Below are 24,124 nucleotides of genomic sequence, written 5' to 3'. Positions count from 1 at the left end.
TGGCTTATTCCTTTGAATGATCTCTTAAAAACTGACCTTTCTGTTGAGGCATTTTCTAGAACAGTAGGATGTCCTGTTGAAGCATGCCTGTTGAGAGTCTCTGAATGCCCTTTTTTTTGCCCACAGTTGCACAAGTCTATTTCAGCCTTGGACCAGAAAAAACAATGTGATATTATTTTTCCTCTTTTCAACAATGTCCAATTTCCATTGTCATGAATTTTAATTGATTTGAAGTAATGAAATATAAAAGAAATATAAATGTATGTTTGAAATCAGATGTTAATTTGTGTTCTCACTTTCAAAACCACTTTGTTTGTTTGTATCTGCACAACTCATCAGTCAATTACATCCCTGTAGGTATAACGCACACATGGATGACTTTTTCAGAGATTTATTTCTGGGATAAATACATGCTGCCTTCACAAACTTGGTCCTGAATTCCTAATAGATATATTCATTGATTTGGTTAAAATCCAAACATTCTCAGGAACATCACATATGGTATCTGGAAGGCAGTTTTACTCAGGTTGAAATGATGAATCTCTACAAAAACCCTTCAACTGGCTCCAACATTTTGCTCAAAATGTAGAGCTTCATAGGTCTTATTTTTGCACAATTTTTTCTTTTCTTTTTTTAAATTGAAACAAGTCAAGATTATTGAAATAAAAATTGAGAAATCTAACAGTGCAAATAAATGTGTAAGTGCATTCTAAGCAGCTAGTGGAAGAGTAGCAGTGAAGGAAGTAATAAAAGCATGGAGTTGTTCCAATGAAAAGCCATGTTAGAAGAAATCCCAGCTCTTGCTGACACTCTTTTGACTATAAGCTTTGTTACTGTCACTATCTAAATTTATTCTTAGTACCTTAAAATAGTTATGTCACTGTCAGTAACCTGGTATGCCACAGAAATGTTCCATCCTGTGTTTTGAAGTCATTCTTGATCCAAACAGAAATCATGTAAAAGCTAACCAGATTCAACGCTAACAGCATTATATAATATAATTCTCTTCCTATCATTCATTTCCTATACTTTTTTTTTTGAAGGAGATTGGCCCTGAGCTAACATCCGTGCCCATCTTCCTCTACTTTATATATGGGATGCCTGCCACAGCATGACTTGACAAGCAGCGCATAGGTCCACCCTGGGGATCTGAACCAGCGAACCCCGGGCCACCGAAGCAGAGAACGCGAACTTAACTGCTACGCCACTGGGCCAGCCCCTCCTATACTTTTTCATATTCTACTACTGTTCTCCTTCCAAGATTATTGCTGATGCAATATTTGACACTAATAATAGTCATTAGGAGTGGCTAATTATAAGAATCTTTACACAAGAACAAAAAAAATCAAGAGTTACCCAAAATTATAGTGACAGAGATAAAACTTTAGAAATTATGTTCAAGTGAAGATGAGTCATTCTAATATTATGAGCTAGTATTTTATATTTGTCAAGCACTTTATAATTATCCAGTTATGTATGCATAGTATGTATATAAATATGCTGTTTTATGAAATGTTCAATAATTTTTTATTGAATGTGCACCATATATCAGCACTATGCTTGGTGACGGGCATATGATGATGGATATGAAAAATCCTAACCCTCTGGATCTTTTGGTCTCCTTACCCCTCCTCATGAAACAGGCAGGAATAGGATTATTAACTGAAGTCCAGAAATCAAACAGCTTGCCCAGGTTTCAGAACTGTGAGTATCTAAGGCATTCCTATTCCTAGCTCAGAGTTATACTCAATACCTCTACACTTCTCAAATTGTGTTCCACCATAGATATTCCACAAGAATAACCTTGTATTGCCAAAGGACATTAGAGACATTTCAGGCTCTATCTTCTTTGGGGAGATTCAAAACACACATGAAACATTTTGAGGAGCAGTTCAGTAGAGAAGCATTGTTTAATTCAGCGAGTCCCAAACTATTAACATCTCACTGTATATAGCTTTTGGACATACTGTGTTGCACTTGTATCTTCAAGGGCTAAGCTCACGAATACATTGTTTAGCCCATTAAGTGAGAAAGTTGTCAAACCCACTTGGCCTCCTTGCTCGGCAATCCCTGTGCTAGAGTAGCACTTATTGTTGTCACATGGTAACTCAGTATTGAGTAAATCTCAGAACAGCAAAGTATATAAACTACTGTTCCTCTTGCCAGCCTTCTTTGTCTCTTTGGAAAGGAAGAAAAGGTCTGTAAGTATTAGACTTAATATTTTTAATATTGAATATTAAATGTTTTATAAGGAGTTTAATCCTTCAAATACTGTGTGGTGACACAATATTTTATAATCACACCATGAATACTCAACCTTCTAGAAAGGGATACCTCAAACTAATTATATGTTATCTTCACCATTTGGGTGGATATTGGGTAAGAAGAACCCACGTCTTGTGGAATAGTGCCATGCCTTTCTATACATAACTTTATTCTACAAACCCATCCTAATGTTGCTGTCATGTGGTCTTTATAAAAGAACCCTCTCATGACAACTTGCATCACAGTGTTGCTTGGAGATGTTAAGGCACCATACCCAAAGAGGCTTGCTGTAGTAAAGTTTCAGTATAATGTAATGTTTACTAGATTTATGAAATTGCATAGTTAATTTTTTTAAATCACTTTATTGAAGTATGATTGACATACTTCTGTACAGATTTGAGTATACAACTCAGTGAATTTGGGGATAAGTAGTTACCTGTGAAACTATCACTACCACCAAGGCCATAAACATATCTATCATCTCTCAAGGTTTTCTCCCACCCCCTTTATTATTATTATTTTTTGTGCATGTGGTAAGAACACTTAACATAATATCTACTCTCTTAGCATAAAATATACTACTGTTAGCTGTGGGCACTACGCTATCTAGTAGGTCTCCAGAAATTATTTATTTTGCATAACTGAAATTTTGTACCCTTTGACCATCATCTCCCCATTTCCCCCCCCCCCCAACTCCTGGCAACCACCATTCTACTCTCCCCTTTTATGAGTCTGACTATTTTAGATTTCACATATGAGTGGTATCATACATATTTGTCTTTCTCTGTATGACATTGTCACAAATGGCAGGATTTCCTTCTTTTTTATGGCTCAATTATATTCTATGGAATATATATATACCACATTTTCTTTATCCATTCATCTGTCAATAAACATTTAATTTGCTTCCATGTCTTTGCTATTGTGAGTAACACTGCAGTCAACACGGGAGCACAGATGTCCCTTCAAGATCCTGGTTTCAATTCTTTCAGATAAATACCCAGAAGCGGCATTGCTTGATCATATTGTAGTTCTATTTTTAATGTTTTGAGGAACCTCCATATTATTTTATATAGTGACTGTACCAATTTACGTTCCCACCAAAAGTGTATCAGGGTTCCCTTTTTCCCATATCCTCGCTAACACTTCCTTTTTTTTTTTTTTTTTTGGATGAGGAAAATCATCACTGAGCTAACATCTGTGCCAGTCTTCCTCCACTTTACATGTGGGTTGCTGCCACAGCATTACTGATGAGTGGTGTAGGTCAGCACCCAGGATCTAAATACACGAACCTGGGCTGCTGAAGCAGAATGCGCAGAACTTAACAACTACCCCACAGGGCCAGCCCTCTATCCTTTTTTTTTTTGGAATAACTGCCATTCTAAAAGTTGTGAGGTGATATCTCATTGTGATTTGATCTGCATTTCCCTGATGATTAGTGATATTGAGCACCTTTTCATATACCTCTTGGACATTAATATGTCTTCTTTGGAGAACTGTCTTTTCAGATCCTTTGCCAATTTTTTAACACGGTTCCTTATTTATTTTGCTATTGAGTTGTAGGAGTTGCTTATATATTTTAGATATTAACCCACTATCAGATATACAATTTGAAAATATTTTATCCCGTTCTATAGGGTGTGTTTTCATTTTGTTGATTATTTTCTTTACTGTGCAGAAGCTTTTAGTTTGATGCAATCCCACTTGTTTATTTTTGCTTTTGTTGCCTGTGTTTTGATGTCAATTCCAAAAAATCTTTGCCAAGACCAATGTCAAGGAGGTTTTCCCAATGCTTTCCTCTAGGAGTTTTACAATTTCAGGTCTTACAGTTAAGTGTTTAATCCATTTTGAGTTGATTTTTGTGTATAGTGTAAGATAACCTTTCAATTTCATTCTTTTTGTATGCAGATACCCAGTTTTCCCAGAGTGTTTACTGAAAAGACTATTCTTTCATAATTTTGTGTTCTTGGCATCCTTGTTGAAAATTATTGACCATATATGCATGAGCTTATTTCTGGGCTCTCTACTTTGTTCCATTGATCTGTGTGTCTGTTTTTATGCCTGTACCATGTGTTTTTGATTACTGTAGCTTTGTAATATAGTTTGAAATCAGGAATCATGATGCCTCCAACTTTGTTCACCTGGCTCAAGATTGCTTTAGATATCTGGGGTCTTTTTTGGTTGCATATGAATTTAAGGGTTGTTCTTTCTGTTTCCGTGAAAAATGTTGGAATTTTGATAGGGATTGCGTTGAATCTAAATTGCTTTGAGTTGTATGGTCATTTTGCCCATATTAGTTTTTCCAATCCAAGAATATGAAATATCTTTCCATGTATTTGTGTCTTCTTTAATCTCTTTCATCAATGTTTTATGGTTTTCAGTGTACAGATCTTTCACCTCCTTGGTTAGGTTTCTTCCTAAGTATTATATTGTTTCTGATGCTATTGTAAATGAGCTTGTTTTCTTAATTTCTTTTGTGGATAGTTCATTGTTAGTGTATAGAAACGCAAACTGATTTTTGTATGTTGATTTTGCATCCTGTAACTTTACTGAATTGGTTTATTAGTTTTAACAGTTTTATGGTGGAGTCTTTAAGGTTTTCTAAATATAAGATTGTGTCATCTGCAAACAGAGACAATTTTACCTCTCCTTTTTCAATTTGGATGTCTTTTATTCCTTGGAAACACAGCCTACTAAAATTTATGGGATGTAGCAAAGCAGTTCTAAGAGGGAATTTTATAGCAATAAATGCCTACATTCAGATAAAAGAAAGATTTCAAATCAACAACTTAACTTTACACCTCAGAAAACTAGCAAAACAACAAATAAGCTCCAAGCTAGCAGAAGGAAGGAAATAATGATGATTAGAGCAAAAATAAATGAAATAGAGGCTGGAAAACCTCTTGGTAGAAAAGATCAACAAAACTAAAAGTTGGTTTTTTTTTTTTTTTGGAAGATTAGCCCTGAGCTAACATCTGCAGCCAATGTTCCTCGTTTTGCTGAGGAAAACTGGCCTTGAGCTAACATCTGTACCCATAATCCTCTAATTTATATGTGGGATGACTGCCCCAACATGGCTTGACAAGTGGTGCGTAGGTCTGCACTCAGGATCCGAACTGGTGAACCCCAGACCACAGAAGCAGAACGTGTGAATTTAACTGCTGAGCCACCAGGCTGGCCCCTAAAAGTTTTCGGAAAAGACCAACAACATTGACAAATGTTTATCTAGACTAAGAAGAAAAGAGAGAATACTCAAATAAAATTAGAAATGAGAGAGAAGACCTTACAACTGATAGCATGGAAATACAAAGAAGTATAAAAGACTACTATGAATAATTATATGTGAACAAATTAGATTACTTAAAAGAATAGATAAATTCTTAAAAATATACAACCTACCAAGATCGAGTCCTGAAGAAGTAGAAAATCCGAACAGACCAATAATGAGTAAGGAGACTGAATGAGTAATCAAATACGTCCTAACAAAGAAAAGCGCTGGGCCAGGTGGCTTCACTGGTGAATTCTATGAAACACTTAAAGAAGAATAAACCCAATCCTCCTCAAATTCTTCCAAAAAATTAAAGAAGAAAGAACTCTTCTAAACTTATTTTACAGGGCCAATATTACCCTGATACCAAATCCAGACAAGGACACTGCAAGAAATGAAATACTTAATTTATATTAAAAACTACGTTGAATGATGGTAACCAACCTATGGCCCATGATCATACTGATCATACTTGATTCTCTAAGACTTCACATACAAACTTTGAAAAAGGCTTGAGAAAAAAATCCAATCATTATCTATCGGACTGATACTGTGATTGAATATATTATTTGTTTGAAATATCTTAAATGAGCCAACAATATGAAACACTCAGTTTATTCAGAAACATAGAAAATTATAAGTAAACAATTTAGAAAGAGAAGCCCTAGGAGTCCTGAAAGGCCAGGATTGCCAAAAGTGTATTAACCAGGAGGAAATAGACTAAGATTTGTTGACAAATCTGCTGCTGGATGGGCATGCAATGTTCAGTGATTAATTTCCTTAACCATTGTAAATCCAAGCTTCCTTATCTATAAAGTCTGGATATTGGTACAACTCTGCTTAACTCAGCAATATCAGGTAGAAAAGTTGTGTAAACTTATGTAAGGCATTTTGTAATCTAAAAATTATACTCTTAAGGTCATTCTGTTTAGGAAGCAGAGGGAAGGAGTTACATCAAATTACTCTGTGAAAGCTGAGCTACCTCTTAATAGTTGAAGAGCTCATGGAAAGTTATTAGTAGAAAGACTTATGTTAGGATAGGCTGCGATATTCTATGGGAGCCAAAACAAACAAAACAAAACAAAAGCTATGGTTTAACATAATAGAAGTGTACATATTATTCATGCTATATGTCTAACATAGGTCAGCAGAGGCCTCTACTCCACATAATCACTCAGGGACTGGGCTGATGGACAGTATGACATCTCAAAAAAGATCTTCTAAAGTTCAGCAACAGGAAAGAGAGACTGGAGAATCATGGATGGGCTTTTCACTGCCTGAGCTGCTCAAAGATCCACTGGCGCTTAATTGTGTTGGGGCTAGGAAGTATAGGAGAGCAAATGGATTTTGTTATGTATTGCTGTTTCTACTGTGGGACTTAATTTACTTTAGTGAGAGAGAGAGACAGAAGGAGGAAGGATGGAAAACTTCTAATAACAGTCAAAACAATATTACATTATACTTCTGTGATTCTTTGATTCTCTGACATCAACTGAGTGTCCTACAATTCAATTCAATTCTGACACTTACTATCTGGAGTTAGCACAGTTTCTACCAGTTAAGGGCTTAGTCCCACAAGACTTCCCCCACTGCAGATACCAATCGCAAGCTCCAGGGGCCACTAGTACTTCTCACAGACCAGCTATAAATTTGAGGGTTCCCACAAACCCCTCCTTAAGTTTCATAATATGCTAGAACAACTCACAGAACTCAGGAAAACACTCTACTTCTGTTTCCTAGTTTCTTATAAAGAATACAACTCATGAACAGCTAAATGGAAGAGATGCATAATGCAAGGTATAGGGGAGTGGATGGGTGCATGGAACTTCCATGTGCTCTCAAGGCACATGATCCTCCAAAGAACATCATTGTGTCACTAACTCAGAAGCTCTCTGAACCCCAACACTTAGAGGTATTTGCGGTGGTTTCATAACATAGGCATGACTGAATAAATCATTGACCATTTGTGATTGAACTTGCTCTCCAGCCTCTCTCCCCTTCCTGGATGCTGTGAGGTGGGACTGAATGTTCCCACTCTAATCATCCTTGGTCTTTCTGGAAACCAGCCCTGATCCTGAAGCTATCCAGGGAACCTCACTCATTGGTCATATTATTAGCATACAAAAATCACTCAGGAGATTTTAAGACTTTTAGAAGCTGTGTGCCAGGAACCAGGAACAAAGACCAAATAAATACTTTTTTATGATACTAAATATTTTAAAACAAATAGAACTCACGCCATATAGTAAAACTAACTCAAAATGGATCAAAGACCTAACTATCAGAGCTAAAACTATAAAACTCTTAGAAGAAAACCTACAAATAGATCTTTATGACCTTAGATTAAGCAACAGTTTCTTAACTATGATACCAAAAGCACAAGCAACAGAAGAAAAAAATTGATAAATTGGATATCATCAAAAACAATACCTTTTGTACTTCAAAGGACACTATCAAGGAAGTGCAATGACAACCCACAGAATAGCAGGAATTTTGCAAATCATATATCTGATAAGAGATTGGTATTTATAATACTTAATGAATTTCTACAATTCAATGATAAAGAGACAAATATCCCCATTAAAAATGGGCAAAGATTCTGAATAGGCATTTCTCCAAGAAGATACACTAATGGGCAAATAGCACATGAAAAGATTCTCAACACCATTAGCCATCAAGAAAATACAAATCAAAACCAAGATGAGATAACACTTCACATCCATTAGGATGACTGTAATCAAAAAGAAAATAATAACAAATATTGGTAAGGATCTGAAGAAACTGGAACATTCGTATATTGCTGGTAGGAAAAAAATGTAGAAAAAGTAAAATGGTGCAGTCTGACAGTTCCTCCAAAGGTTAAACATAGTGACCATATGACCCTATAATTCTACTCCTAGGTACATGCCCAATAGAAATGAAAACATGTGTCCATACAAACACTTGTACATGAATGTTCATAGAAGCATTATAATAGCTAAAAAGTGTAAAGGATCCAAATGTCCATCAACTGATGCATACATAACATGGTATATCCATACAATGGAATACTTACTATTCGGCTACAAAAAGGAACGAAGTACAGATACATGTTATAATATGGATGAATTAACACGTTAACTTAAAGAAGCCCATTAAAAACTACATATTTTATGATTCCATTTATATGGAATGTCCAGAATAGGCATATAGAAAGAGAACATAGATTACTGGTTGCCTAGGGCTAGGACAGGGGAGAACAGGAGTTGGGGGGAAATGGGGATTGGCTGTTAATGGGTACATGGTTTCTTTGTGGGATGATGATAATGTTCTAAAATTGATTGTGATGATGGTTGAATGACTCTGTAAATATACTAAAAATCATTCAATTGTACACTTTAAATTAGTGTATTATGTGGTAGATTAATTATATCTCAAATAAAGCTGTTTAAAAAACTAGTAGCCACAAGAGATTTAAAAAAAAGAACCACTGGGAAAAATTCTGTTTGTTCTGCATTTTCTTCCATTCTACCTCCTTGTACTTTCGTATAAGGATGTTTTCAACATAGCTCTATAATAGCCTTTGCAGAGCACAATACAGATATTTAAAGAGAAGCTTTTTAGACTAATGATCTCCAATGTGATATAACAAATAAAATAGAGCTTTGATTTATATTTATTTTATATTAAAATAAAAAAGAAAGAAATCAGGTTTTATAGAAATTTAATACACAAATTGACAGGTGTGTTCCCACTTGTCCATGGGTTGTCCAAGGGTCTCAGGCACTGATTGATGCCATTCAGGATATTTTGGAGGAAAAGAGTGTAAATTCAGCCCTTCAGTGTCACATTTAGATTTACCCACCTTTCTTCTCTTAGAATACATATTGCATAATATTTGTCTGTGTGTGGTTTAGATTATATCATCTGAAATAGTAGGTTTTTCACCATTTTTTTATAAAACTGTCTTATCTGAAACCTTAGAAAGTAAGCTAGGTAAAAGAATTTTGTAACTTATTCTTTTTTAAATCTTCCAAGTGGATATCTTAATGTGAGTTTGTGAACTGAGTTGCATCCAGTGGTAGCATGAGTGAAAGTTGGGGATGGAAATCTAGAGAGGGAGCAAGGAAAAGAGTAGGTGAGTGAGAGAAACAGAAAAAGAAATAGATTGGTGGAGTGAATGAATGTGTACAGGGGCACAGCAATGACTCAACAATTGTGATTCAACTACATACTACACCCAAATGCATTGCAAAAGTTTTGGGGATATAGAAAGGAACACAAATGCTTTCTCCTGTCCCAGAATACATGGTTTGACATTGAGGTTTGGGGTTTCTAATAATTATAAAGTATACTAAAAAATGAACTTAATATCTATAATCAAATAATTATAAATGTTTGATTTGGAAAAATGAATTCATTTAGCCTAGAGAAGTCAAGATAGGCTCCAAATGCTAACAATGATGATACTGGAGTTGGCTGTTGCTGAATGAGGAGTTTCCATGACTGAAGAAAAGATGAAAGGGCAGTACAAGTGGAAAGATTTATTGTGTCCAAATCACAGAGGTATAGAAGAGAGAACTTGGTGGATTTTTCCATGTGTCCAGAACACATGCTATTTGATGGAGTAGCTAGCGATTCTGGGATGTTCCATATACTCTGGATTAGAAAATACTTTGCACTTATACATTGAAAACCACCACATGAAAAATCTATCACAGTAGAGTAAATTGTCGAATTCTACAAACTCCTCATAAATAAATCTGTTCTTTGGCCCTAGAAACATATCACTTCAAGCGTTTTGCACTTTACATGGACTATCCTTTTACTACCAAAAGATAAAATATTTTATTTTGTTTGAGTTCAGTAAAACATTTTGGCTTCTTCTGAAAGTACTTTCATTTGCAAATTTCTAAGCATCAACTTGCATTCTAAATATTTCACAGCCATTTAATTCTTCCACTTGACTTTAAAAGCTGTCTGACCTTAACAGGAGGTTGCCAGCTCTCAAAATATGTGTTCTTGCAAAGAACAATCCACTTCTAGGACATATCTGCAGTCATTTTCCCCACAGATAAAGGGGCCACTTTAGATAACTGCAATGATAGATATTTAAGATAAATATTAATACTGGATGTTAAGTTATTTTACAACCTAAAAAGAAACGAGATGCATAGGGCAGCAGCAGCAACAACAATACACACACACAGAGTAGACTTTCCCTACTCTAAAACTTTCCAAAGAAATTATTTCATTTACTTTGAAAAGTTTTTATTTTAGGCCAAATAGCCTGATTATTTGTAGCTCGAGAATGTCAAGTGCGTGTCAGAAATTGGCATGAGTACGAGCATCAATCTGTCTTGGGGAAGGAAATTTGTATAGACTTCTGGCACCAAAGAGGATTCTGTAGGAAATATGTTGTCTGGATGTCATGACTTCTTACTCAACTCTCAAATAATTGTAGTAGGAAGTTTGATTTGTAGAACTAACTCAGCCAGAAGGGTGAGAGATTCTCTGCCCTCACCAATGTGCGCGACCTCCCAGCTGTCCTGCTGATTCCATTTGGCTCAGGTCAAGTTCATAAGAACATCTTCTGAGATGCGGAGTTGCTGGCATTGAGAAAGCTGTTATGCCTGAGCACCTCATTTCCCTCCCACATCGGGATTTATCACTAAGAACACATCTGTGCGCCACAAAAAGCAGAGCGGATTTTTTATAAATATTTAATTATTATGACAATCTTTTGTCTCATTTGCATGGATACTTAAGAGTGAATATTTGAATTATTTTTAAAGTACTTTAACTTGTAAGTGGCTTTGCTATCTCATATGAATGGACCTGAACTATACAAACTTCTGCTAGAAAACTTCAGAGAATATATAAAAGACTGTATTCCACATTTCTGAATTTAACTTTGAATATACTACAATAAGTTGATAATCTGTAAGTGAAAATAGAGTTTTTGAATAACCAAATCTTATTTTACAAGAACCAAGAAGTAATGGGGAGGCTTTGTTTTAGTTTAGTTTAGTTTTGTTTTTGAGGAAGATTAGCCCTGAGCTAACATCTGCTGCCAATCCTTCCTCTTTTTGCTGAGGAAGACGCGCCCTGAGCTAACATCCGTGCCCATCTTCCTCTACTTTATATGTGGGATGCCTGCCACAGCATGGCTTGACAAGCAGTGCATAGGTCTGCACCCGGGATCCAAACTGGCGAAACTTGGGCCACCAAAGCACAATGTGAGAACTTAACCACTGCGCCACTGGGCTGGCCCCTGTTTTAGTTTTTATATATAAAAGATTAAAAACAAAAAAGATCTCTACTATATGGAAATACAAAATATCTAAATTTATATCACAGGAGATTGCTATGAGGAAATCAGAGATAAAAATATAGTTGATAGGAAAAACCAAAACATGTTTAAATTACCTTATGGTTTCAGATGGGCTTATTACCAAAAGAGTTACCCTCTCAAGATGGTTATTTAGCAGCCACATCTTCCCCTTTGGCCTTTGCAGGAAGATCAAAAATAGAATATCTTATAATATTCCAATTTTTATTGAGTACAACATGGCAAAATTGAAATTATGGGGAGAAAACATAGAAACAAAACCTAAGTATCAAAACAACAGTATCTCTTTGAAAAGTACTGACCAGGGTCTGTGGCTTCAACAGGGAAAAGTAGAGATGGGATGGCATTTTAGGTAAAAAATGATGAATTTTTTATTACCTCTGCCTCCCCAGAAGCTCCTTATTGGAAATCCATTCAAAAGAGAGTATACAAATACCAGTAAAACTACAATCCTTCTTTTTAGCACTACACAGTAAAATTTCTACAAGTCCAGAAAGTATTTTGTCTTATACAAAAATAAGATAATAAGCAAATGCCTTACGAAATTTATAGCATCAGGCAATTTCTCTGAGTTATTCTTTCAGTCAGGGAAGAGGAAAAGCAGGGTTCCTTCACAAGAGGAGCAATCAATTAAGATGACTTGAGTGAAATCCTGTGAGGGGTCGGAGGAGACAACTGATATTTGAATAGTACTTTTCTTAAGAGCTAAAAGCATTATGGACTACAGTACTGTAGGCTGGAGTATTTAGTCCTTGTCATCTATAGTTGTTTTCATATTTGGAGATGGATGGTTAAACGTATTCCATTTAAACACAGTGCCAATAGTTTAACTGGGCTAAAATGCCATCTTAGTTTTGTCAATTTAGTAACAACCGTTTAACTGGAATGGATTGCTCAACGGGACCCATCCCTGAAACAATAGGGAGGCAGTATGGTGTAGGAGTAGAATAGAGTTGAGTGTATACTGTACTGGAATGGTGTGGGCTGCAGTGTGGTAAAGCAAAATATAGGCATTTATTATAAACATGCAAAACCACCCCTAACATTTGTGGAGTCTGGGGCAAGAGTACAAATAGGAGCAAACATACATTACATCTAAATATTTAAAAGTTATATTTCTAACTAACCAACGGTTAAGTAAAATATTTTATCGTATATAACCGAATAATAACAATCTAGAAAATATAATTAAATCTATTGTTTTTGAATGACCGAGTCAGCCAAATACCGGAGATCGCTAAATTCAATTATTAACGCATATGGGTGGATATTCTGTTGACTGGCTGAAGATAAATCTTTTTTTTTTTTTTTGAGGCAGATCAGGCCTGAGCTAACTACTGCCAGTCTTCCTCTTTTTTGCTGAGGAAGACTTGTCCTGAAGCTAACATCCATGCCCATCTTCCTCTGTTTTATACGTGGGATGCCTACCACAGCATGGCTTTTGCCAAACGGTGCCATGTCCGCACCCAGGATCCGAACCAGCGAACCCGAGGCCGCCGAGAAGCAGAACATGTGCACTTAACCACTGCGCCACCAGGCCGGCCCCTGAAGATGTCTGGATAAGCATAAAATGAACATATGTGATTCATAAACTATTATATATGTAGTCCATAAATTTATCTGTGCCTTTGTTTCAGCAAAATCATGAATTGTGCTATTATTACTAAGATTTTCACATAGTTGTGTTCTAATGGCATCTAATGATGTAAAGAGCTAAAATGATAATGTTTAATTATATTCAGAGTTCACAATAGTTGAATTATTTTCATCAAGAAGTATATATTAAAGCAAATGTAAAAGTTAACTATAATCAAATTCTCTCTCATATGTGCTTCAGAAAGTTATTTCTTCTCTAAAACATTCAATATTATCTTCTGAAAGTATGGGCAGAATACAAATTATACTGGATGAACATAATTAAGTCTAGATTTTAGATGTGGCTGAACTTTTAATTTTAAAAAATGCAACTGAACCTTATTTTATCAAAATAAGGCTATTCACTATTCTAACATTCAATAGTAATCCAGCTGTCCATGTAGAGAATAATCTTAAATTCCTCATACAACTATTGCAAATATGTTCCTTCATGGTGTTTCCCCATGCTGGGATTTGGAATGCTGAGAAATTATATTATATTAGGTAACAATTTGTTGTAGTCATGCTATCTGAGAGATGGATTTGTCAAGTTCCGTTGTCTTTTCCTCTTGCCTAGGTGCTTCAGCTGATCAATCCTCCCCATACTCTGCAACAGTGTCTGTCTTCTATGTCAGCAGCTCAACAAACTTCAGTCATGGCTTTGGATAAAGATGCAGCAAGCAAGATGTAGAGAAGCATTTTCCTGGGGCCTAAGCAGTATAGAGTCAAGAGAGAAGATGTTTTGGCTTGTAGGTGGTGCTGTGCCAGAAACAGAGGCATCCATATGCTCTTTAACAACTTTATTTTTTGTGTGTCTTTGTGACATATGTCCTGCCAAAGCACTGGGCAAGGTCCACTGTTGCCCAGGCTGGAGGGCAACACTGACTATAGGATCTGCAGTCAGACTGCTAGCATTTGGACAAGGGTTTTATCATTTATTAGAGGGAAATATCAGGCTTTTCTTATGCCCCTCTGCAGATCCTTTCAGCCATACCTTCTCCAGGGCCTTTGGCTGCTATTTCATCCAAGCCATTGCTACAGCAGTGATCTATACACAGGCTTCAAAAGGCTTCAGAGGGAAGCAAATCAACTCTAGCTTGAGTCATTCCCTTGCAGTGCCTCCTGTGCCTCCTTCTCTGGTGCATTCCTGTGGGTGAAAACACATACCATGCCAGGGCATCCTTTCGACAACGTGCTTGTCCAATCCTGAAATAAATGTGGGAAAAACATTTGACCAATAGGACCCATGAGCCCATGGATAATTCTTCCCTTTTCCTCTCCTACAATGGACAGTATTGAGATGCATTCATCATAAGGCCTCTCAGAAGATGGTCCTGAGAGATCCAGAACACTTGCACTTGAAATCAAGTACTGATCGGCTCAGTAACACTACATTATGTTGACTCTCTCCTTCTCGGTCTCAGTCCCTTTTCTCTAACTCCTGCTCCCTTGGTTTTGCATTCCCTCATAAAATTTTAGCACATAACTCTTTGCCTTAGACTCTGCTTTCTGAGGAATCTAGGCTAAGAAAATGCATGCTCTTAGGTAAATAAATTCCTTTGTGTCTCAACTTCCTGATATGGAAATGAATAATAATAGCATTCATCTCCTAGGCTAATTGCACTGACCGAATGCATTCACAGACAAGAAAAAAATTCTGAGAACATTTCCTAACACACAGAAAGCAGAACTTGAGGCAAAATTTTGCGTACCAATCACTTTTACATCTCCTTTTCCCAGTTGCAGAATTTTTTCAAATAGAAGCCAGTGTTCTTGGTTCCATGACTATTTTTTTTTTTTTCATTCACCTACATATGTTGAGCATATATCTTGGGCTAGACCTCATGCTGTATACCAGAGATTTAGATAAAGAACATACTCTTTCTCTTAAACAAGCTCAAAGCCAGGTGGAGGAGGCAGAAAAATTTTAAAAAACAGTAAATACAGAGAAATAAATACTGGCAGGGATATTCACAACACTATGGGAACAGGAAGAAGTTCCCTGAAATGAAAGGCTTGATAATTCATTTCAGATGAAACTATAACTTAGCTGAATTTTGAAGGGCACGCAGTAATTCACTGGGACAAGTAAAGCACGGATCGTTTCACAGAGAAAGCATGAATGTGCAAACATTCAGGAGACGTGGAAAAGAAGAGCAAGAAGAGTACATCCTGGTATTACAAGCAGTACTGCATTTTTATGTGTAAAGTTCAAAGTGGGGAAAAGGAAAAGATAAAACTGAAAAGTAGCAAGGGCAACATCAGGAAAAGTTGTGTATCTTATCCTAAGATGTAATTCATCCTAAGATGAAGTCATTCAGGAGCCATAGAGGGAGTTTAGGCAGAAGAGAGAGACTTTTACGAAAAATCACTCTGTGTTGGTAGAAGTAACTGGAGGTGGCATCACAGGAATGTGAATTCAGTAACTGAGACCAAAAAATGACCTGAACTCGGGACATGGCAAAAATGGTGGGGATGGAGAGGAAGGAACTGATTTGAATTTTATTAAAGAGCAAAATAGACTTATAGGTACATAAACAAATATACAATAGATAGATAGATAGGTAGATAGATAAACAGGTAGATATTACAAACAGACAGGTATTTATAAGTATTACAGATAAATAGGTATTTGTGTATACCTAAATATATAGAGATATGCATGGTGACTTAGAGAGGGGTGGATTGAAAGAGAAGAATTCCGCACCATTCTTAGATCTTGGCTCAGAGATGGTGGAAGATGATACTAAGAATCAACATAAGGCATATCAGAGGAGGAGTCATTAGGAGCAGCGTTTGGAGGGTATAAGATGAGTTCAGTTTTGAACCTGTTGAATTTAAGAGATTTGTGTGACAATCAAGAGCAGATCCCCAGAGTTCTGGAGTAGAGAAGGTGTATAGTTGCACTGAGTTTATGGTGAGAGAAAGGAGAAAAAGAGGACTTAAAAATACTATCAGAGGGGTCAGCCCCGTAGCCGAGTGGTTAAGTTCCTGTGCTCTGCTTCAGCAGCCCAGAGTTTGCACTGCTCACCAAGCCATGCTGTGGTGGCATCCCACATAAAATAAAGGAAGATTGGCACAGGTGTTAGCTCAGTGACAACCTTCCTCACACAAAAAAGTACTATCAGAGGCTTTGAAGAAAATTTGTTCTTTTGAAAATCTTCCTGTAAACATTAATATACAACTAAATATAAACAAATGCTGGCTGCTTTGACCTTGTATATTCAGCTAAGAAAATTGGGACAAATTTGCTTGTTTTTATTAAGCTTTTCTAACATTCCACAGAGTTAGGAAAGGGAAACAACTTCAAAATGTCGATAAATAATTATCTGAATTACACACAGCAAAAACAAGAAGAACAGTTGACAATTTCCTTGTTTTGGGGGCATTTAAAAATATGTTAATGCTAGGTATCATATATGATAAATTTATCACAATGATTTAAAATAATTTGAGGTAGGAAATGTTCTGGTGGAAGCTACAAAGATCCTTCAGGAAAAGCCTTTTAGGAAGTGATATTTAAGCTGAAATCTGAGAGGCGAAGAAGAATCAGCCATGCAAAGGCAAGAGAATGTTCTGTAGAAAGAATTGCGTTATACAGAATATTGAGCGGAAATATCTCTAAAAAACATACCATTTTATGGAAATTATCCCCTCCATAAAAAAATGCTTAGAAACCAAATGATTTCAGTAGCATGGCTTCTAGGAACTGAAGCCAAATTCTCAAAAATAAAATTCAGCTTCTTAATCACATTCAAGAACTGAATACTTGGGCAAAAGACCGACTTAGAACTGAATCCCCAGACTTTGGTTAATTATGAACATGTCAGAGTTCCATAGACTATGGCATGGAAGTCACCCACGGCCTTCATTAGACTAACTTGTGGTATCTATTGGGCTACTGAAATGTCTCAACAGTATGGGGAAACACAAATTAAATATATTTTAAGACATATGATTTCATATCCCAGAGTCTACGCCATGGATTTCATTTAATCTATATCAAAACCAAAGAGCTATTATCAAATGAAAATAAAACTCTCTGCCCTGTATAAATTTTGACTCTTACATATGCAGTATAAAAAATCAAATAAATCTATTACAGCCACAAGTTCATGGCAGCCAAATGAACTGGCTGTTTCAAAATGTGAAGTTTCAGCGCTGCCATTTTCTTTGGCAGGGATGGGATGGGTTCTAAAATAAATACCAGCAAACAGTCTTCCCCATTAATTACATGTGTAATCATCAGTGGTTGGTCCAAATTAAGGTCTGTTTTCTTTTAGTTTTCTATATACCAATCCCACAATCACTGAAAATAATTGAAGAAAGATAACAGTAGTAAAACATATACAGAACCTATCGACCTAACTCCAGACAGCAGTACAGCATGAACTACACTCTTCTAACACCCTTTCCACATCTAGCTCCACTTTCACCAGCAGCTATTACATTAAAATGTACAATACCTAGCACATTCTGGGGTGTCTGTTGAATGCATCACTAAAATGAAAAACACATAAGAGTAGCCCTCAAGGAGCTTTCAATCTAATACGTTTCACTTGAAGTTCTTGGGGCCAATTCCTATAAATTTAAGAAAAATCATCTAGTCTCTTAATGACTCGTCAGTAACCACAGACATATTTAGAAGCAAAGTCAGTATGTTTACTTAGATACTGTCCAGGTGGCTGAAATATTGAAAATATCCGATTACATTTATTGAGAAATATGCAGTTTGGAGGCAGAGTAGAAATCCATTGTAAAGATAGGAGTAGTAAAAATTAATCTGGGCCTTAGATTTTCTGAGTATGACAGCCAGCTGCAATATACATTACTATGATACTGTAAAAAGTCTTGATCACACAAAGATCCACCCAAGCCACCAAAATCAGGTTTTGTGTGTGTGTGTATGAGGAAGATTTGCCTTCCTTTTTTTTTTTGCTTGAGGAAGATTAGCCCTGAGCTAACACCTGTGCCAATCTTCCTCTATTGTGTGTTTGGGTCACTGCCAAGCATGGCTGACAAGTGGTGTAGGTCTGCACCTGGGATCTGAACGCACAAACCTGGGCTGCCAAGGCAGAGTGTGCTGAACTTAACCACTACACCATGGGGCCGGCCTCCAAAATCAGTTTTAAGTTTTTTGCATTTTATTACTATTTTTTGCTTAAAAATGACTTCTATTACCTAGAATAATTTTAGATCACATTCTCATTCTCACCAATTCTCCATCATCTTTATTTTTTATTTATTTTTTTATTGAAGTCACATTGGTTTATAACATTATATAAATTTCAGGTGTATATCATTCTATTTCAATTTCTGTGAAGGTTACATTATATTCACCACCCAAAGTCTAGACACCATCCATCACCATATGCATGTGCCCTTTTACCCCCCACTTCCTTTCTGGGAACTACCAATCTATTCTCCATGTCCATGTGTTCGTTCGTTGTTGTTTTTATCTTCCACATATGAGTGACATCATACAGTATTTGTCTTTTTCCATTTGACTTAGTTTGCTTAGCACAATGCCCTCAAGGTCCATCCATGTTGGCACAAATGGAAAGATTTCATTTTTTTTTTTCTTACAGCTGAGTAGTACTCCATTACATATATATACTACATCTTCTTTATCCATTTATCCATTGATGGGTGCTTAGATTGTTTCAAATAATGTTGCAATGAATATAAGGTTGCATATATCTTTTTGAATTAATGGTTTTTTGTTCTTTGGATAAATACCAGGAGTGATATAGCTGTCAATCATCTTTAGAGGCTTCTTCTGTTAATCTTTTCCTGACAAATTCTTCCCAGCAACATTCTCTCCTTTACTTATCCACTAATCCTTAGGTTTTTTATGGCATTAGCTGAGACATAACACCTAACACACACCAGACACTGTTCTTTACATATCTTGATTTGCATATGCATGAATCCTATTAAATCGTTTAGATTAGGAAAGGTAAATGCATTATTATTATCCTTGTTTTATAGATGAGGAAACGAAGAAGTAGTTTAAGCAACCAGTCCAAAGGTACTCAGATTGTAAGTGGGTGGTAAAAGAAGAGTCTAAACACAGGCAAATCCCTCCTGAGTCCATGTGCTTAGCCATTACACTCCATGGCCTCTTTCTGACCCTTGTATTTGCAAGTGGTGCCACAGTGTTATATTTTACATCATTGATTTCCTCTTCTACACTGGGGGTTCATAACAAAAATGTCCACCTTTTTCATCTTTGTCTTCAGAGTCAATTATGATATTGGGTATCTTGTAGATGTGAAAAAATATTTGCTGAATAAATGAATTCATAATTTTGACTGGAAGGGGTGTCCTTGTCAAAGGTACATAGTTTTTGAGGTTTCCATAAAGAAGTGAAATTTTCCAATATGATAATACTATCAAGATAAAGTACTGATTCCTGAAACTTTTCAAAATTTCTATCATATGCAATGTTGATTTACTAATGGTCAACTTTCTGTAAAACTAATAAAATGTAGCAGAAAGGAAAAAGTCCATTTGATAAATAAGTAATATTTTCTATTCTTTCAAATATTTGAAGATAATTTTTTGAGATACACTTTCAATCTGCACAAATTCTAATTCTTTTTTTTCCCCTTAAGTTCTCTATTAGTCTAAACTCTGCTCGAAAAAAGCAACTCCATTGCCAACTACTACAAGCCAGATTAGTTTCTTTCTTTTCTGCCATTGCTATTTTCTCAGCAGGTTACAGCTGGCATTTTGTTGCTTTCAGCTATGATGTAAGTTCTCTGCTTCCCAAATCAGTTGTTTTCACTAGCTTAACCATGATCCATCTGCTAGGTTTTCCACTGTTGTTCATGCCTTAAATATAACCTGTTCAGATAAACTGTATGTTCTCAACTCTCAGTTCTTTAATATGTGAGGCTCTTGAAAAAAGAAGCATGAACTAAACCAGAGAGGACAGCATCCCTTCTGGGAGTGTGTTGTCACATGACATCAGGTTCTGGTCCATATTAAGTGACTACGGAGTATCAGTAACCTCAAAGCCTCCTTTACAATTTTCCAGTACAGGACACTGTTTCATTCTCAGGAAATAAGTAATTCTGTAAGTATTTTTGTAACACAACTTGTGTTGAATGGCAGATTAATTTTTCTCAACACTCTTTTTCATTTCTGGCTCTTCTGTTTCTATTGGCTGCTTCAAGAGAAATAATTCAATTGAGCAAGTGAATATGCTCTTATCTATACTGAAACATTGATGAAACTCCAAGCACACAGTGTTGCTTTGTAGGGTCAGTCGATGAGAGATGGGGAGACCTGAGCTGAGACTGCATCACCAAGTCAAAGGCAGTCAAATTTGTAATGGGCATTTTGGCCATACATTGAACATATGGTAGAGAAAAAGATTTTACAGTGAATCCATAGTTTACAAAACCTGGATAAACTCCTGGACAGTGAGAATATAGGATGAATTCTATGCAATGGAATTTTTTTTGCATTGACTTTTTAATTACTAAAATACTACATGTTCTTTGTAAAAATTTTAGAAAATATGGAAAAGCACAAAAGAGAAAATGAAGATAACCTATAATCCTACTACCCACAAATAACCACCGTTAATATGTCAATATATATTTTCAAATTGTTTATGCATATATAAATGATTAAGACCTGTAATATCTTTTATTATCTATTTAACTTAATGCTATGAACAATTTCCCAAAGCATTAAATATTCTTCTAAAACATATTTAAGTGGCTGCAAAATATTTTGTCACATAGGCTAAACACTATATAGCTTATACACTATAATAACCAAAGTCCACTTTTGTGTATATTTGGTTTATTTGGTCATTTCCAATTTTTTGAATATTATTTTAAAAATAACCACATGGGGCCTGCCCAGTGGCACAGTGGTTAAGTGCGTACCTTCTGCTTCTTGGGGGCCTAGGGTTCACCGGTTCGGATCGCAGATGTGGACACAGCACTGCTTGGCAAAAGCCATGCTGTGATAGGTGTCCCATGTATAAAGTAGAGGAAGATGGGCATAGATGTTAGCCAGTCTTCCTCAGCAAAAAGAGGAGGGTTGGCAGTAGTTAGCTCAGGGCTGATCTTCCTCAAAAAAAAACCCCCGACATAATTAGTGTTTCAAATGCCTCTGATGCCCCACCACTATGGTCTAGACCTCACTATTGATTCCAGCAACAACTGTAGTAGACAGTTTTGTTTGGGCATTAATTCTCTGTGGGCTGACAGCATCTCTCCTAAAGCAGATGTCTTTCTCCCAATATGAGGTCAAGAATGCCCAAGAAATGACCCTAATCCATGAAGACTGTAAGGGGATGGAGAACAGAGGTGATGCCTTCAGAGCAGCCCTCAACCAAGAGAAGATGAACTCTCATGGATGAACGCTTCTCCCAGTTGATCCTTGAGAGAAAAATTCTGAGAATCATTCAATGGGCTCTTGAGGAGATCCCAGGTGGGATGACGCCCCAGCTGGTGACCTTTACAATAGTCACTTATTATAGCTTTTTCTCCTTCCCTCAGTCTTCCTGTCCCTCATTCTTTTGTCCTGGTATTACCACACAAACACAAGTCCTTGTCCAAGGTTTGCCCTGGGAGTAGGGAGAACCAGGCACTTCAATTATTATTCTTCCATCATTCTGTGCGCCTATTTCTGATTTTTTCCATTGGACTGATTGCTAGAGGTAGAATTGCTGAGGTGAAAATCAGCAACTAAAACAAGAATTTTGATACATACTACACATTGATAAACTTTAAGCCAAAAAATACTCATTGCTTAATTACCCTTTTTCTCCTAAATCGATTTATTACTTTTTAACTTAAGAAAACTTTTAATCCTATGTTTATTCAGCAAACAGCTATTTTATTATCTTTGGCATAATCTTTAATCTTAGAAAAGCCATCCAAGGAAGAGATACTTGCTGTCCAAACTCCATGACCATGCCTCTAATTTCTATGAAATCTTTTTCTCAACCAAGAATTTCACTGGCTTTTCAGACTTGAGCATAACCATCTCCTCAGAAAGAGTAAAATGCCACAATAAAAGCTGTCAACATTCCATGTCCACGTTTTTTGAAAATCAGTAGAATTCACCTTTATATAGAGACATGTATTGGTAAAAAAAATTTTTCCATTTGCCAATTTTCACTTACTATTTGGTTTATAAAATAATCTCCCTCTGAAATGTATTCAAAAGCAAGATACTTATTTTAATAACTGTATAAGTGCTGTGCTTCCTTTGCCTGCACAGGTCTAACCCAATCATTCCCTAGACAGCTAAGGCGCAACACCATTATTTTTAATCCACCTGTTCTGACTCCCATCCAGTGGTTCTGTGATTACACCACTGGCCCATACTAATAAGCTATTCCATGTTTTCTGGTTAGGAATGTTTCATAGAAGCTGCTACTGAATCTCAAGGTTAATGAGGGCCTTTTCCTAAGTAAATGGACTCTTTTTACTTGAAAGAGAATTCAACTGTATATTGTCTCTTAGTCTTTCTTGAGCCCGATTTCTATTGTTGCCCTCATCCTCTCTAGTTCTTTATTTCATAGGAATTATGTGCATCTTTAAGTAGTCTGTATATATGTATAAATTCTCTTTATTTGACACTGTTGACATTATATCTTTTTAGATAATGTACTTACACATGCAATTCTATTTGACTAGGTCCATGGTTATAGGTTCTTTGAATTGCTTTACGACATCCTTTAACCATAAGATAGCCAATATTATTGATTGCATATTTAATATTTTATCTTAATTATATGCATTCTTTTTCCCACACGGATTTAAGGTACCTCACAAATAAGGCATAAGCATAAATGGAAATGTAAAAAGAAAATTAGAACCATGGTAAAGAGAAAAATATAAATCTATCATTCATAATCATTAATATGGGTGCTATGTCCAGTGTGGTGTCATTAAAGTCAAAAAGAAAGTGTTTCAAGAAGGGAGGAATGGCAAACTTTGTCAAATGTTGCTAGGAGGTCTAGTAAGATGAGGACAGAGAAATGTTCCTTGGATTTAGCAGCCTGGAGATTGTAAGTGACCTTGACAAGAGTGGGTTAAATGGCATCTTATGGACCATGCTTGGGGATGAAGCCACATTGGTGTAGGTTGAAGAGTGAATAGTTGCTGAGAAAGGAGAGACAGCAAATGTAGATAACCCTATTGAGAAGGTTTGCTTTGAACAGGTTAGAGAGAGATGGGAACATAACTGAAATATGATGTAGAGTTTAGGGGTACCCAGAATTCACTTTTAGTTTGGGAGATACTAACATGTGTTTCTTTGAATGTGAATATCATAAGATGTTTTCTCTTAATGATCTTCCATAAAGGTCAACCACATACCTTTCAAAAAAATTACTGAAGCAAACAAAAGCTATCATCTGATTCTTTTAAGGAATTTAATACATACTGTTCAAAACAAGTCAAGCATTTAATTGAAGTTAATTTGAAGATACTCAGTAGAACATTTAGGACATATTAGGGTAGATGAAGGTACCACTGAGGAAGTATCTTGATTAGCATCATACACAGAGGGAGCATCCCAAAAGGAAATATCGTTTGACGTTTTTCTCACCATAAACATACTGCTGATCCATGCTATAAGCTATGGCCCTT

The 24,124-nt window shown here is 36.2% G+C and overlaps 1 protein-coding gene across 20 annotated transcripts in view; it reads right to left on the bottom strand.

Moving 5' to 3' along the window:
- Positions 1-24,124, bottom strand: part of LOC139079894 (uncharacterized) — a 613,636-nt gene that overhangs the window by 15,064 nt on the left and 574,448 nt on the right. Inside the window, exon 4 of one of the 20 annotated variants that reach the window (XM_070597550.1) lies at positions 14,283-14,705. The exons of the other annotated variants lie outside the window; for them this stretch is intronic. Within the exon in view, the coding sequence (XP_070453651.1) occupies positions 14,602-14,705 (104 nt within the window). The 3' untranslated portion in view covers positions 14,283-14,601. Of the gene's footprint in view, positions 1-14,282; positions 14,706-24,124 lie in introns of those variants that run through there. 20 annotated transcript variants of the gene reach the window in all.

The sequence above is a fragment of the Equus przewalskii genome, chromosome 27 (assembly GCF_037783145.1).
Source record: "Equus przewalskii isolate Varuska chromosome 27, EquPr2, whole genome shotgun sequence".
NCBI lineage: Eukaryota > Metazoa > Chordata > Mammalia > Perissodactyla > Equidae > Equus > Equus przewalskii.
Note: the sequence above shows the minus strand (reverse complement) of the source record. Positions and strands in the feature narration are given on the sequence as shown.